Source organism: Rhinolophus sinicus, chromosome 1 (assembly GCF_057876585.1).
Source record: "Rhinolophus sinicus isolate RSI-liver-muscle chromosome 1, RSI-T2T, whole genome shotgun sequence".
Taxonomy (NCBI): Eukaryota; Metazoa; Chordata; class Mammalia; order Chiroptera; family Rhinolophidae; genus Rhinolophus; species Rhinolophus sinicus.
Genome location: NC_142501.1, coordinates 28,146,168 through 28,163,831, shown reverse-complemented (window position 1 = coordinate 28,163,831; position 17,664 = coordinate 28,146,168). Strand labels below are relative to the sequence as shown.

Below are 17,664 nucleotides of genomic sequence, written 5' to 3'. Positions count from 1 at the left end.
TTTTATTAAGTATTTTCAATGACAATAACTTTGACCTGTTGATCCTCTCTACTGGAATTTATTCTTTGTCTTAATTTTGTATTTTTTTTCTTCTTCATTTGGATTTAATTTCACATAATTTTATCTTTTTAGTTTAAATTTTTTGATATGCATGATTTTATTTATTTATACTTTATTTGTTAGATATGTACTAAGGCAATTAATATTTCACATGACAGTTTTGCTGTTATGTTTTCCCTGTAATTCACATAAAAATTGTGGTTGATCATTGTGATAATTTCATGGGCCCATATGTTATTTACAAATATATTACTAAATTTTAAACCATCTAAGGATTTTTTTTATTAGATCAACACCACACTTTGTTTGTAAACAGGTTATATGTGTCAATAATCAAATTGACCACATTTTACACATTTCACTGTATAATATTAACAACATACCAGAAACCTCCACTGTACTTAGTTTTAGTTTTGGTACTTTAAAATCTTTAAATACAAACTATATTTGAAGCACTGAATATAAAAGACAGGTGACTTGAATGCTGCATTCCATCTGGTTATCTTATTCCATGATTGTTATAAAATAAGGGTTATTGAACACAAGCACTGCAAACCACAGCAGTCTCTCTCATAACCAAAACGCCTACTATATGACAAACAGGCAGGTAGCCAACACAGTGTGGAAACACATATGGAAAAAGGGTCGATTCGAGTCCTGGGCCCAAGTGAGCAGGATGGTGTGAGATTTCATCGTGTATGGCAGAACACACACAATTTAAAACTAATAAATTATCTACTTCTAGAATTTTTCGTTTAATACTTTGGGACTGCAGTTGATTGTTTTTAACTGAAACCACGGAAAGCAAAGCTGTGGATAAGGAGGAACTACTGTATTGTAAAGTTGTAAAGAGAGTAAATCCTAAGAGTTCTCTCACAAGGAGAATTTTTATTCCTTTACTCTTTTCATCTGTATTTTCTTTTTAATATACCTATATGAGAAGGTGGATGTTAGCTGAACCTATAGTCATAATCATTTCAGAATACCTGTGAATCAAACCATGACGTTGTAAAGTTTAGTTTATTTTGTTGCTCATGTGTCATTTAATTTTATTCTTAAAGTCTACTATTTTTCAAAAAAGTCAGACAGAAAAGACAAATACCATACAATTTGACTTATATGTGGAATCTGAAAAATAAACAAAGCAGAAAATCTCACAGATACAGAGAACATTTTGATGGTTGCCACATGTGAGGGGGTTTGGGGTGGGCAAAAAAGGGGAAGGGATTAAGAAGTACAAATTGGTTGTTACACAGCAGTCATGGGGATGTAGGGTATAGCATAAGGAACATAGTTAATAATATTTTAATAACTGTGTATGGTGTCAAGAGGGTACTAGCTTATTGGGAGATCACTTTGTAAGTTACATAAATGTCTAAACACTATGCTGTACACTTGAAACTAATATAGTATTGAATGTCAACTGTAATTGAAAAAAAAAATAAATAAATAAGTAAATAAATAAATAAATAAATAGATAGATAGATAACTACTTTTTCTGCCCTTCCCATTTTTTTTGGTAAGGGAAAATTTTTTAATTGCCTTTATCTTACTCCTACATAATAAGACTTGGAATTCTGTCATTTACAACAAATATTTCTATTAAAAGAAAGACTGTTATGATTGGAAGATGAATCAACAAAAAATATAATTAGTAGGTATATAATACTTCAATATCTGCCATGGTGATATAGTTCAATATTGTTTCATGTTTTATCCTTCACAGAGATATTATCTTTATCAGAAGAAATATAAATAACTTATGTAAGAATAATAAAAGGAATGAAGGAATTTTAAGAACTAGGGCAGAGAAATTGAGAAGATAATTTTGGGAACTGAAGATCATTGTGACAGTCACCATAAGTTGAAAACATAGTAATTCTTCAGAATATTAGTGACAAATATCATTAAATACCTATTGTTGATGGGATTATGATTTTAGATTTTTTTCGTTATAATGGAAATGACGTAATGAGAATTTAAGAAAAAGTGTGTAAAACCAGAATTTAGCAGCCCCTCGTAAGAGCAGAATTGAAACATCTCAGTTACTTTTTAAAAAAAATTAGTTTCATGTGAACAAAACAATGTAATAGTTAGACATTTACCATTTATATCCCTCACACAGTGACAATCCCCCTCCCCCATCCACTACCCCTCTGACATCGCACACTATGGAAACAGTATGGAAAATCTGAAAATGGAACTACCTTATGACCCAGCAATTTCGCTCCTAGATATCTACCCAGAGAAATCCGAAACTCTTAATTAAAAAAATTTATCCACCGCTATGTTTATTGCAGCACTATACACAATAGCCACATGGAGACAACCGAAATGCCCATTGGTAGACGACCAGATTAAACATCTCAGTTACTCTCAATAAGGCCTAAATTTCAATGTTTGTGATTAAGACTGCAGCAAGTTAACAGCATGGGTGGTCAAGACTTTTGTCCCTAGAAATCTTTTAAAATAAGAAAATAATTTCTCAGAGGCACTTGCCAATGGGGAAGCTAAATGAGACACTAACAACCCAAAGAATCCTATATTCTGGAGGTGTGTGATGAGATAAACCGTCTTCAAAATACCCCAAGTGTAAGGATTTCCTGTTCAAACTTTAAGTTACACATTAATGAGAAATCTGCTTTTTCCACCTTGTTTCACTCTGAGCTTTCACTGGGCAACCTGTGAAGACCACAGATATTGTTTGTTTACAAGAGTAATGTGGTCTCCCACAGAAGTATGCTCACCTTCCTGGCCTAAAGAAGGTTATTTGTCTCTACTCTCCTGTCTCTCTACTGGCCCATCTTATTTAGTGGGAGATTACAGATGCTAGATGTGATGCAACTGAGGTATAATTAATAAGCAAATAAAAAAGAACATTGCTATCTTTGTTTCAGTAATTCATTGCAAAAATCAAGAATAAAATATGAAATACGTTGGAGGATTTCTTAAACTTCTCAAATTGTTTCTTGTGGAGAATTACTCAAGTGCGTATACTCATTCATATTTGGATTTGAAAATCAATACAATTTAAAGTAAAATCCCATGAAAATCACGACAAGGAACAGTTATTTTTGGATTTTTGTAATTAATATATGTAGATATAATTATATGTTATATTTGGTATTTAAGCCAGCCTTTAAAATTTCTTAAAATGAATTCTTTGAATTGTAAAAGTTAAACATAATTCTTCATAAACTTACTTAGATTAAATAAAAGCAGTTGGCTTTTAATAAAAATATAGATGAGGTAGCTCTTGTGAAATGCTAAATTAAGCTTAATTATAAACAACGAAAATATTTTTTAAAAAATTAAATGAAACATTGCAAGAAAAGACATCACATTGATAAAGAGATGGTTGTCTAATGAATTATGTTAGGGTCTAACTGACATAAATTAGAAATAATAACATGTTAAATCTGTTAAAATAATTAGCATAAGTAACATATTCTTGAGAATTTATGAAGCCAGATTGAATGTCGAGTGTTTCACCTGCAAAGTATCTAAATATTTGTATATCTAATTTCCATTAGTAATCTAGGTTGCTAGACACTAAGGAACTATTTAAAGGTCATATATCATAAATTTTGAGGCAAATTTAATTCTAGAATTTACTGACCACAGAGCCCATTAACTGAATTTTTCAATTACATAATTTGATTCATTTCTTTGCTTTCAAAACTAAAGCTACTTTTATTGACTTTCACAGTTATAGGAATTTTTTTGAAGTTTAAAACAGCAGTGTTCTTCTATAAATGATCCAGACATGTATTTATCATTTTATAATTGTATATCTTTACCATTAAATCACAATTTATTGTGTTACATAAGTATTTTAAAAAATTGTTGTTATTTTGTTCTCAATATCTTTTAGGTTTTGAATAAGTTTAGTCTAACAGTTTTCAACATATGAAATATTTTTTTTTATTTTTTTTAAATTAAATTAAAGTTTATTGGGGTAACAATGGTTAGTAAAGTTTTATAGGTCTTAAGTGTACAATTCTGCGGGATCAAATATAAGGTGATGGAAATATTTCTTTAAAATGGTAATAATTTCTCATAACTTCACAATCATTCAAATAACAGATCATTTGATAACAACTAATTACCTTTAATAAATAAATGTAAATGACTAAATGAAATTAATTTAGTGCAGGGAATTACTATAAATGCCAACACTACTAATTCGCCATCTTTCAGCACTCAGTCTTTAACCTTATTGTATTTCAAAATTGTCATAAATATTATGAGTCACTTTTTTCTAATACATAATTTTAATTTTTAATACAGAAATTATAATAGTGTTAAAAATAATTCTCTGTCATCTCACTTAAATGGAAGATATTTTTATTTATGAACTTCTTTTTTCCTCACTAATTTATCACTTTTCATTGCTCCAACCAAAAATACATTTTCAAATATAGAATATCTTAAAAATGTATTTAACCATGAGACACTTATTTAATGCTGTAAAGTATTTAAAACAAGACCTTTAGATTCTTCTACTGAAAATGAGCCTAGCTCACCCTCTACCCCACCCACTTTTACTGTAAGAGATCTCATCATCGCATATATTAATACCATTCTTTCTTAAGTACACTTAGAGCATGGTCTCTGACACCACTCAGCTGCAGAGATGAATAACGAAAGAGTAACCTATGCAGAACTGAGTCGGGCTAAGGACTCCAGGAGACAGCAAGTAAAACCTAAGGGCACTAAGAGTTCCATTTCAGCAATTGAGCAGGAAATAACCTATGCAGAATTAAATCTTCAAAATGCTTCTCAGGATCTTCAAGGGAATGACAAGAGCTACCACTGCAAAGGTAAAATATTTAATAGATACACAGGATAACTGTTCTAGAACGTGCAGTTAGGGTGCAGATGTGGGGAACAGTAGGAAATATGTGGAGAAACACTTTTTATTTGTGGGGATCAGAGTTTGAAGTTGGAATACAGCATTCTAATGTGAAATCTGAGGACTACTGTTACTCAGGCATCATTGTAGTGTGTAGTCTTTGACCAGCAACTCATGGAGCATTGTATTTCCATGGAGTACAATGCAATGGTACATTCTGAGAGGAAGATTGCAATGGCAGATATGGGTCTGGGGTCCAAGTTTATGTATATGATTCTCTGTTCAGGAACGTTCTCTGTGTGTAAACTGTGTAAACAATTATCTCCACCTCATTCCTCAGTGTTTCCCTTTCTCTCCCTGTAGATTTTCCATCATGTCCAGAGAAGCTCTTTGCAGGGATGTTGGGAGTCATCAGTGTTGTCTTGCTGTCCACTGTGGTAACGATAGCTGTTACTACCTGTAAGTCAAGTTTTGAAAGATTATAAGGGAACTTTTCACTTCGATGATTGATTTTTCAGTGCCTCTAAATGTTTCATAATATTATGGAACAGGCCTCTAATTTTAACATATGAATTTAGATTAAAGGTGAAAGAGTTGACTGAATTTGTCGAAGACTAAATATCAGGATGATTATAGAGAGCATTTTACAAATATATGTACATATAAACCCTGATTTCATAACTCAAAGCCATACTTTAAGAGGGTGATGAACACACAATGGGATTTATAGATGATGTAATACAGAATTGTACACCTGAAATCTATGTAATTTTACTAACAATTGTCACCCCAATAAATTTAATAAAATAAAAAAAAGAGAGTAAAAGAGTTTATTGAGAAATACAAACTAATTCTTGAGATTGGTTAAATCAAATACAATAGTGCAGTTTGATACTTTAGCCTTTTATAATATTTTTCCTCAAATCTTTTAATTCATTAATTTTTCCTGTATATTTAATTTTATTTCAGATTATTCTAATCCTAAACATTACACAAAATTTCAAAGTAAGAAACAGAAAGTATTATGACTTATTTAGATCAATATTAACTTTTTAATAAGAATCACTTTTTTTTTTCTAGCTGAAAAACCAGAGCAGAATAATTCCCCCTTGACAACAAGGATCCAAGAAGGTACAGGATGATTTTCAGAGTTCTGATATTAGTACAGTTTATAGTTTGTAACTGAGGGTAGGCAAAAATAATAATAGGGTTTTTTTTGAGTATATAAATTATAACATTGGGCAATAAATGTTCAAAAATAATAATTTTAGGAGAATGCTCCTTCTTGTGGAAGAATATGAAGAAATGGTCATTTTAAATCACAATACCCTTTCTTTTCCAATTTGCTTACATTTCCCCCTGCTATACTATGAGACAAACAATTTTACTATTCCAAAAGCGTGGTTTTGTTCATTGACTTTCATGATGTATGTTAAAGTGGATATTTATGTTTGTGTGTTTTATTTATTTGGGCACATAAATTAGAGGATGAGAGGCTGACCCTTCCTGTGAGTGTGTGTGATTGTGTTTTGTTTGATATGTACCAGTCAGTTCGGGTGCATAGACATTTTATGTGCATATATGTTTACAGTTATGTAAATTATGTATTTTAATTGCAAATATGTAAATTTTTTCTTAACTTTTATAATTCAAATTGTTTTTGAATAATAATTTCCTCAGCATGTTGTCGTGGTGGTTGTCCAAAGGAATGGTTTACATATTCCAGCAACTGCTATTACATTAGCACCGAAAGAATAACATGGACTGAGAGTCAGACGGCCTGTGCTTCCAAGAACTCTAGTCTGTTTTATATAGATAATGAAGAAGAAATGGTAAGATTTTAAATGTTTCCAACATTTTATTGAAAGATTATTTTGGTCTGCATTAGATTTGTAGTAGTCATTCACATTTTTACATACATTTGTAGTTTATTTTAAAGTTTGTTAATATTCTATTGTTTAACTCTTTAATATGTTATTTATATTTCATGCCATTAATGTATATTTAATAGTTTCCAGTTCTTATTTTTCATAGGCTACCATGCATGTATACATGCTTTTTGTCTAAAATAAGTTTTGCTATTTAATTTTGCTATATAATTTTAAATTGTAGCAAGGAAAATAAACATATCAGGATTGTGCAGATTGATATAAAGTGAAAGGACCCATGTAATCACAAATCAGATCATGAAATAAATTTTCAGTTCATAATAGCTCACTCCTTTGTATTCTCTCACAACCTTCCCTCCCCCCCACTTAACCACTATTCTGATTTTCAATATTCCAAATTATCTTTGCTTAAATTCGAGCTCCATGTGACAGGGATCATTCAGGATGCATTTTATGTGTCTCCTTTCATTCCCGTATGATATTTTTGCAATTCATCCACACTGTTGCATTTATCTGTAGTAATTTTTGCTGCTGTATTCTATGTACATAACATTTTTAATCTATAGTATTCAGAATATAGTTTTTTAAATGTGGGTGTTATAAATAATATTTTATGAAAATCTTTGTGTACATATTTTTCCAAATATTATAATATATTTATAATTTATATATTATATATGCATGTTATGTGGAATATATTGTATTTATGTAAATATTTATGTAAATACAATATATTCTACATAACATGTACTGTTTATAAAGGTGTTTATAAATAAAATTCTATTATTATAATTGTATATGATGTAATTATAATATATTGTCTTGTATGTCTCAGAATAAAATTGCAGGGTCATAAATGTATGTGTATGTCAAATATATTGAATTATTATAGCACCTTTTTGGTTTATTGAGTAAAGACACATTTTACCAAATAGGCCTTTGATCTAAAACTTAGTACTACGAGGAATTTTAATGTTATAATTTCTTGTCATTATAGAAAAGTATCATGATGACATTAATAGGTCTTTTCTTGATTACTATTAGATTGAACATATCCTTCTAGAATACTACTCATGACATTCTCTTCTGTGAGAATGACAAGTACCTGTCATGTCTCTTGCCCATTTCTCCTATATGTTGCCTGTCATTTTCCTTCCTAGCAGTACTTGTTATATTTTGGATATAAGCTCGTTTTTGAATTTAGGAGATACAAATAGCTTTTTCTCATGTTGGAGTCTTTTAATGACCAGAATTTATTAATGTTAGCAGGGTCTACTATATCATTTTGGGTTTTAGTGATCACTTTGGACCTACTTGTGAAATCAGTCAAGGTTCATGAAGATAATCTCTTACATTACTCTCTCTGTTTTATTGTTTTCCTTTATTATTGTCTAACTAATGGATCATAATTTATAGCAAAGATTATCTTTTCATAAATAACTATATATGCATGTATAATTCTCTATATACATATATGCACAAATATACTTTATATAGATAATATGTATTATATATGTTTATATAGATGATAATGTATATAATATTATATGTACATATACATACACACACACACACACACACAGTAGTTTTCCCCTTCTCTGTGGGGGGTATGTTCAAAGACCCCAGTGGATGCCTGAAATCACTGATAGTACTGAACCTTATATATACAATGTTTTGTCTTATACATTAATACCTACGATAAAGTTTAATTTATAAGTTAGGCACAGTGAGAGATTCAGAACACTAACTAATAATAAAATAGAAAATTATAAAAATATACTGTAATGAAAGTTATGTAAATGTGGTCTGTCTCATTTCTCTCTCAAAATACATTATTTTACTATACCCGTCAAGTTTGAGGTATGACAGCAAAACTAGCACAGATTCTTCTTCCTTCACAATTTCACAGATGCAGCATTATTTCTTACTGTAGATTTTAGTGATTTCTGAAGAAGATTTTTTGTCTTTCCTTATTAAATTGCGAACTTTCATCATTTCACTTAAAGGAAACACTTTATAGCCTCTCTTCGGCAATTTGATTGCCAGTAAAATTAGTCTCATATTTAGGACCATTATTAAGTAAAATAAAGGTGACTTGAACACAAGCTCTGAGATGCTGCATCAGTGGATCTGACAACCATGTGATAACATTAAGGGATGGGGAGCATATACAGCGTAGATATGATGACAAGAGATGCTTCATATCCAGCGCAGAAGGGAGTGGGACTGGGAGTTTCATCACGTTACTTAGAATTGCACAGAACTTACACTTCAATTTTTTAATTTTGGAATTTTCCTGTTAATATTTTGGGAGAATGACTGACTGTGGGTATCTGAAACAGCAGGTAATGGAAACCACAGATAAGAGGGCACTACTGTGTGTAAATCACAGTCTACACAGCCTACAGCAGTTTATGTAACATGGAGATACCTTATCTCCTTTTTTGTCCCTTTACTGTATCCATTTATAATATAATTGTCTAAAATATTTTATCAATGTAAATTGAGAATCACATGACACTCTGTTACAATTTGCTTCAACTTATAATTTTGCCTCAACTCTCAATTTACAAAACAGAAGAGGAGATGCATAGTCTATATGTCTAGTAAGTTTTTATTCTTTGTTTTATTTTCCTTCCTGATGATCTGAGAGTCCCTCTTTTATCATTTAATTTCTGCTTAGAATATTTCCTTTAGCTGTTTTATTAGAGTGGGCCTGGTGGTGACGTGTTTTCTTAGTTTTTCTTTTTCTGAAAATGTCTTGATTTCCCCTTCGTTCTTGAGCGGTATATTCGCTGGACTTTTCTATGGTTTTTGGTTGGAATGAGGCAGTTAGTGTCTAAAAGTTTTCTGTCTTTCTAGCCAGCTCCATTCTTGGTCCTTTGACTAGAGAGAAAGGCTTTTCTCGGGACTTTTGTTTGTACCCATGGGTGTTTGTGGTTTGCTGGCGTCACCAGCATCCAGTCTGAGATAAACAAGGTAAAAAGAAATTCCAGAGAGGTTACTGCCATCTCATTCATCAGGTCCTGAGTTCCTAGTTTTGTCATCTTTCTTATCACCTTTTTGAATTTTTTTATGTAGAAGGGATGATAGTTCTATGAGTATTTAGAGGGAGAAATAAAGAGCATCCAACTCCATCTTTCCAGAACAAGAAGTCTGATCTGTAGCAGCTTTAATTTAATTTTAAGACTAATTGTCTTGATAATCTTTTCATGTACTTGTTTGTCACCTTTATATCTTTTAAAAAATTTTTATTGAACATAGGTGCACATATATCTTTACGGATAAATGTTTTCAGATTTTTTTTTGGTTGATACCCAGAAAAGGGATTGCTAGGTCATATGATAATTCTATTTTAAATTTTTTGAGGAATCTTCACACTGCCTTCCATAGGGCTGCACCAATCTGCATTCCCACTAATAGATGATTGGATAGAGAAGATGTGAGATATATATATATATATATATCCCCAATATATGTATATACGATGGAATACTATTCAGCCATAAGAAAAGATGAAATAGTGCTATTTGGGAAAACATGGATGGATCTTGAGATTATTGTGCTACGCGAAATAAGTCAGACAGAAAAAGTTGAGAACCATATGATCAATGACATATGGTATATAAAACTGAAAATAACAAAGCAACAGGACAATAAATGAAGAAACAAAAATTTTTATTTTTATATTGGGGTGATATTGGAGTGACATTGGAGCATTTAAATCTCCAACTATAATCATTGAATTATTTATATCTCCCTTTAATTTTGTCAGTTACTACTTCATATGTTTGAGAGTTCTGCTGTTAGGTGGACGTATGTTTATAATTATTTTATCTTCTTATAATGTCACGGTTAATATTTTGAAATGTTTATTTTTATTTCTAATCATATTTTTTGTTTTAACAGCTATTTTGTCTGATGTTAGAATGGCCTTTTCAGCCCCCTTATGGTTACAGTTTATAGGGTATATCATTTTTCATCTGTTTACTTTCATTTTTCGTACCTTTGAATATAAAGTGTATTTAAGATAGACAAGATCTAGATGGATCTTATATTTTCACTCAGTGTGACAATTTATATCTTTTGACTAAAATATTTATTTTATTCATATTTAATATAATTATTGGTATAGTTGGATTTAGGTCTGCTGTTTTGTTCTTCGTTCTATGTGCATGCCTTTCGGTATTTTTCTTCCATATTTCCTGCATCTTTGTTAAACACATATTATTATAGTGTTCCATTTTAATTCTCTGTTGATGGTTTTCTTTTGTTTTTTTTATTTTCTTAGTAGTTGCTGTAGATATTACAAATATATCCTCAACTCATCACTGTCTAGTTCAAGTTAATTCTGACTATATTCCAGTGAAATATAGAAACTGAGCACCAACATAGTTCCATTCCGCCCTCCCCCCCCCTTTTGGGGTCTTACTATTCCTTCTAACAATGTTGTACTGAGCCAGCCAGCACTGGTTTGTGACCAAACAACAATAATACACACCTTTTGTGACCTGACATTCATGTTTTACACAAGGATGACTTGAAATGAATCATTCTAGGGATTTCTATGCCACAAAAATAAACAAATGTTAACAGATAAGGTTTTCTTCCCCAGAACAAGGTTCCTATTTACCAGCACAAAGTTGCATCCAGATATGATATAGACCCAACCATGCAGTGTTATAATTATTGCCTTAAATATCTCATTTTTCAAAGAAATCACATGAGAAACACAGATGCTTAAGTTTACTCCTATATTTACCATTCCCGCTGCTCTTCCTTCCTTCCTGCGGCTATGAGTTACCATCCAATGTCATTTACTTTTAGGTTGAAGAATATTTTTGGAGGGCAGTTCTGATAACAAGAAATTCTCTATGTAATTTTACTAACAATTGTCACCCCAATAAATTTAAAAAAAAAAAAATTAAAAAAAAAAAAAAAAAAGAAATTCTCTGTTTTTGTGTATGTTGTAAGGTCCTTATTGCAACTTCTTTTTAAAAGGATTGTTTTGCTGAATTTAGAATTCTTGTTTGACAGGTTTTGTTGTGTTTTTCCCCCACCCCAGTACTCTCAGCTCTTTAAATATGTCACTTCTGCTTTCTATTCTTCATTATTTTTGATAAGAATTCATCTATTAATCATATTGTTATTTTCTTATATGTAATGGGTAAGTTTTCTTTTGCTTATTTCGTTACCTAATTTTTATTTTTATTTGTTTGGTTTCTATTTCACATTTTTCATTGCGGTAAAACAGTTAAGATAAAATTCACCATTACCAATTAAAAAAAAAGACACAGACTTGATTTTCTTAGAGCAGTTTAGGTTTACAGCAAAATTGAGACAAGACAGAGATTTTCTGTATACCCCTATTGGCTACTCATCTCCCTCATCTGGAATAGTGTTCAGAACAAATGCAGATTCTGGATGAGATAATTGGGTCTACGTGCTGCTGGAGGAGGGAAATATCTCACCTATTCCCTCATTTTCACATTTTCCTTCTGACCCAATCTGTCATACTCCTGATTTTCCCTCAGGATTATTTCTTCGTGTCTGTCTTCAATGTTTTTTAGTCATTTGATTATAATGTTTTGATAAGTGGATTTCCCTGTGCTGATTTTCTTTGTAGTTTGTTAAGCTTCATATGCATACAATATTTTAAAAATTAAATTTAGAAAGTTGTTCATTATTTCTCAAAATTGTTTTTTTTGTCTCTGTCTCTATTCATATTCTCACTATACATTTACATCTACGTTCGTTTTCTTGGTACTGCTTGAAAGGTTTTGAGGACCTGCTTATCTTTCTCTCTATATTTTAGGGTAAATAATCCTTTTTTTTTTTTTTTTTTTTTTTAAGATTTTATTGGGGAAGGGGAACAGGACTTGATTGGAACAGTGTCTACTTCCAGGATTTTTTCCAAGTCAAGTTGTTGTCCTTTCAGTCTTAGTTGTGGAGGGTGCAGCTCAGCTCCAGGTCCAGTTGCTGTTGCTAGTTGCAGGGGGCGCAGCCCAACATCCCTTGTGGGAGTCGAGGAGTTGAACCTGCAACCTTGTGGTTGAGAGCCCACTGGCCCATGTGGGAATCGAACTGGCAGCCTTCGGAGTTAGAAGCACGGAGCTCCAACTGCCTGAGCCACTGGACCTGCCCAAATAATCCTTTAAACACCATGTTCAATTTCTTTAATTCTCTCTCTGTGTCTCATATTTTATGTAAATTTAGTAAATTTTGCATTTTAGGTATGTTTTTCAATTTGTAATTTCTATTAGATTCATTTATGTAGTTTTTATTTCTCTGTTTGGTACATGTTTTTTCACTGCTATCATATTCAGATATAGTTATCTGAGCATATGTTTATAGTAATTACTCTAAAATATTTTTTTCTAATAAATCTAACATCTTATCTCAATAAAAGATTCTTTGACTGATTATTTTCCCTGAGTAGAGAAGGCATTTTTTTGTATGTTTTCTAATCTTTTGTGATTAGACATGTTTGATAATATCGTGTAGTAAACAGGGATTCTGTTTCCTGTGTTTTCGATTTATTATTTTTTTGAAAGTTGCAAAACTTTTACTGCAGAATCTTTTCTTTAGAGCGTGCTTGCTTATATCTCTTCTCAACAGTTAAAACTCTTATTGTTTATTTTTTTTTAGCCTGGCTTCCTAGGGATCCCCCTTGTGCATGCATAACTCAGTTGACAACAAACAATTATATATTTTTAATGTATTCAAATACCGCCAGTCAGTGGCGCTTCCACCCTCTGTTATTTGATGTGCTTGTTTGTGTATGTGTGTACTGGGGAGAGTTCATAACTTTGCAATTCGTTTTCAAGTCCACTTTGGCTTTATTTTTTACTGGGATCATCTTTATCTCCTGTGCACAAGTGCATATTTGTTTCATTAGCCAAGAACATGTAGAGAGCTAATGTCTTCTCTTCTAGTGAACTCTCCCTTTTATTTCCTCTCCATTATTATTGTGGCTGGCACTGCGCTGCACACAAAGGAGACTAAAAGCTCGCACTAGAAAAAGGGTGGGTTTTGCTCTTTTTAACCTTGTAAATTCAGCACTTCAGAGCTGAAAAAGTTGTGAGTAATTTAGTGCCACCTTTCCTATTGCTAATCAAGTTTCCTCATGTGACAACAACACCAGTGATTTGTGCAGCCTGCTCCAAATTACAAAAACGACAATTGTTCTTACTCACTGAATTGAGGTGGGGGTGGGGGGTGACACGGGAGCAGTCCTAGGCAAGAAGACTACAAATTTACTCCATTCTTACTTGAATTTCTAGGAGCTTTTCCAATAATAAGTCACAAGTTATTGTTAGTCTTTGGTAAATTGTTGCAGCCTTGAAATTATTTGTGTCAACTGTCCTCTTCAGTAATAATGATACATTTTCCTAATGTGTTCAGAATGTAAGTATATAATGTAAATTTAAAGACAGTGTGAAATAGAAAGAATTAACTCAATATTCCATTAAAAATTCATGTTGCTATAAAAACTTTTATCTGACATCTCATAAAATTTGTTTCCTACTAGAATTTTTTGAGCTCCTTTCGTTTTCTTTCATGGATTGGACTCTCAAACAGTACCAATAATAGTTTATGGGTGAGGCAAAATGGCTCAACTTTCTCTTCCAAACTGTAAGTTTCATGAGAACTCTTATATTTTATGCCTTGAAGTAATTAATCTTAGAAAGAAAAAGCTATATGTGAACAATTATATGAAGACTATTATTTAAGTATTTCCATACAAAATAATACAAGGACTGTTCAGATATAGGTATATAAGTATTAGACTAAGTAAATTATTTATTAATCAAAGTATTAGGTCATGTATTACCAGATTAATGATATATTATTCTCTGTATTTCAGGTTCCCAATATCTTCAGAGATGAGCAAGAATTGTACATTTGTGCTGTTTGAATCACACCAGCTTTTATCTGAATCCTGTTTGCAAACAAAACAGTATGTTTGTAAGCACCAGAAACTTAGGCTTATCTAAAGTTGGTGTAATGCTAGAGAACATATTTTTAATTTATTTAAAGACCACACAATAATTTTCTTTGAATTATTTCTTATGATACAATTTTGAGGACAGCTTTACATTCACAACAAAATTAAGACAGATACTGAGATTTCCCATATTCCCCCCATCCCTACACATGCAGAGCTTCCCCCATGGTCAACATCACTCACCAAAATGATACATTTGCTACTGAGAGTGATTCTACATCAATGCATCATAATCACTTAAATCCACAGTTTATGTGAGGCTTCACCTTGGTCTTGTAGAATTATTTTTAAATCTATATTTTCATTAATTAAAAAAAAATATATCCAAGTACATGTTATATGTTTCTTAAGCTTTTGCTACTTATTAAAATAAAATCAAGTGTAAATTACATTTTTTAATATCAAGAGCTGTTATTTCTTAGTCCTCAATATGGTGAATAATTCCATTTATATTTTCAAAGTAGTTCATTTGTCAAAGCCCTCGATGTTGAAAATGAGGATTCAACAACACAGGCTGGCATAGTGTGTAAGTCATAGTGGAGTTAAAAGACAAAAAAGAAAGAAAATTTGGTTTAACGAATTATTAAGTTTTTGCAGGGGAGATAGCCTACAAACAGGAGATAAAACAAAATATACAGAATATCCTAGGGTTAAAGATAAGTACCCAAAGGTGGAATGACTTGGAAGCCAGGTCTACTCTCTCAGGATGGGTTTCAGACTTCACTGAACACAATGTGGCTGCAGACATTCTGATGGCTGACACGTTCACTGGGTTGCCCTGGATCGAGCATCTCAACAGTCCGCTGGCTGTTATTGGTGAGGACAACTCTCAAGCTATGACTAGCAAGCAGGAACACCTCCCTGCCACAGTGTCCTCAAGTAGAGGTTGGAAAAGAGGGAACTATGACTGGGACTGGCCACAAAAACTGCTGGAGGGTGAACACCACAGGACGTCCTGCATACATGCAACTGGCAACCTCACCACAGAGCCAATGGGGAGAAAGCACCGTGAAACCAGGGACAAAAGTTCTTTCCCTGGCAGTATCTCTTCAGTGACTTTTTCTGGCAAAACAACATCATGCGAGTTGATAATGAAGAAAAAGTTATAGGATCTAGCTCCATAATCTCAGAGAGGGCAATGAAGCACAGATTTGGAGCTGAGATTAATAAATTGTTGATTGATCCTCGAGATTACTGTACAAGAATTACAAAGTTGGTGCATGACATAATTCTTTATACAGTAAACCCTAAGGACACCACCAAAAAATTATTAGAAGCAATAAACAAATACGGTAAAGATGCAGCATACAAAGTCAATGTACAAAAATCCATGCATTCCTACATGCTAACAATGAAATTTCAGACAAAAAGAAGAGAAAAAGCAACACACATTTCTTTTGAAATTGCAATAAAAAAGAATAAAATACCTAGGAATAAACATAGCAAAGGTTGTGAAGGACCTATATACTTAAAACTGTAAGACATTATTAAAAGAAATTGAAGAAGACACAAAGGAAAGATATTGTGTCTTCATGGATTGGAATAATCAACATAGTTAAAATTGTCACCCCAATAGATTTAATAAAATAAAATTAAAAAAAAAATTGCCCATTTCCCAAAGCATTCTATTGATTTAATGTAATTTTATAATACATCATAGATATCACAATTTGTGCTCACCACCCAGAGTCAATTCTCCTTCTATCACCTTATATTTGATCCCCTTTACCCTCTTCTACCCCCACTCCCCTTACCCTCTGGTAACCACTAAACTGTTGTCTGTGTCTATGAGTTTTTGTTTCTTTATTTGTTTGTCTTGTTCCTTCATTGCTTCCAGTTTTATATCCCACACATCAGTGAAGTCATATGATTGTCCACTTTCTCTGTATGACTTATTTTGTTACCATAATAATTTTAAGATTGATCCAAGTTGTTGCAAATTGCATTATTTCATCTTTTCTTATGGCAGGGTATCATTCCATTGTTATACATACCACATCTCCTTTATCTAATCATCTATCAAAGGACACTTTGGTTGTTTCCATGTCTTGGCCACCGTAAATAATGCTGCAATGAACATGGAGTACATATATCTTTATGGATAAATGTTTTCAGATTTGGAGGGTGTATATTCAGGAGAGGGGAAATCATCAAATGTGTATGGAATCACAAATTACCTGAATAGTCCAAAGGATCCTAAAAAAAAATAGAACAAGTCAAGAAATATAACAATCCTTTACCTCAATTTACACTACAAAGTGTCAATAATCGAAGCAGCATGGATATGGGTGAAAAAAAGACACACAGACCAATGGAAAGAATTGAGAACCCAGAAATACACCCACATACATATGGGCAGATAATTTTCAACAAAAGATCCAAAAACATAAAATGGAGGAAAGAAAGACTCATCAATAAATGGTGCTGGGAAAATTGGAAGGCCATGTGCAAAAGAATGAAAGTAGACTGCTGTCTGTCACCATATACCAAAATTGACACAAAATGGATCAAAGTCCAAACATAAGACCTGAAACAATAAATTGTATACAAGAAAGTATAGGTACCAAATTTATGGGTTTTATGAATTTGACCTCAAGAGAGAGGATTTTATGAATTTGACCTCAAAGGCAGGGAAGTAAAAGCAAAAATAAATGACGATACCATATATCAAACCTAAAAGCTTCTGCACAGCAAAAGAAACCAACAGAACAAAAAGGCATCCGATGGAATGGGAGAAGATGTTTGCAAACAATACCTGCAATTATTTTGGGCTAATATCCAAAATATATAAAGAAATCACACAACTCCACTTCTTTTTAAATCTAGGTGCCGCTCTCCATGCTTCAATATGA

General features: G+C 32.2%; 1 protein-coding gene across 1 annotated transcript; it reads left to right on the top strand.

Moving 5' to 3' along the window:
* Positions 1-4,635: 4,635 nt before the first annotated feature.
* LOC109454231 (NKG2-A/NKG2-B type II integral membrane protein-like) lies at positions 4,636-15,203 on the top strand. Its single transcript, XM_088797971.1, has 6 exons — positions 4,636-4,883; positions 5,279-5,374; positions 5,996-6,046; positions 6,596-6,747; positions 14,336-14,439; positions 14,672-15,203. The coding sequence occupies exons 1-6, from the start codon at positions 4,697-4,699 to the stop codon at positions 14,799-14,801; spliced, it is 720 nt and encodes a 239-aa protein (XP_088654097.1). The 5' UTR covers positions 4,636-4,696; the 3' UTR covers positions 14,802-15,203.
* Positions 15,204-17,664: the final 2,461 nt, after the last annotated feature.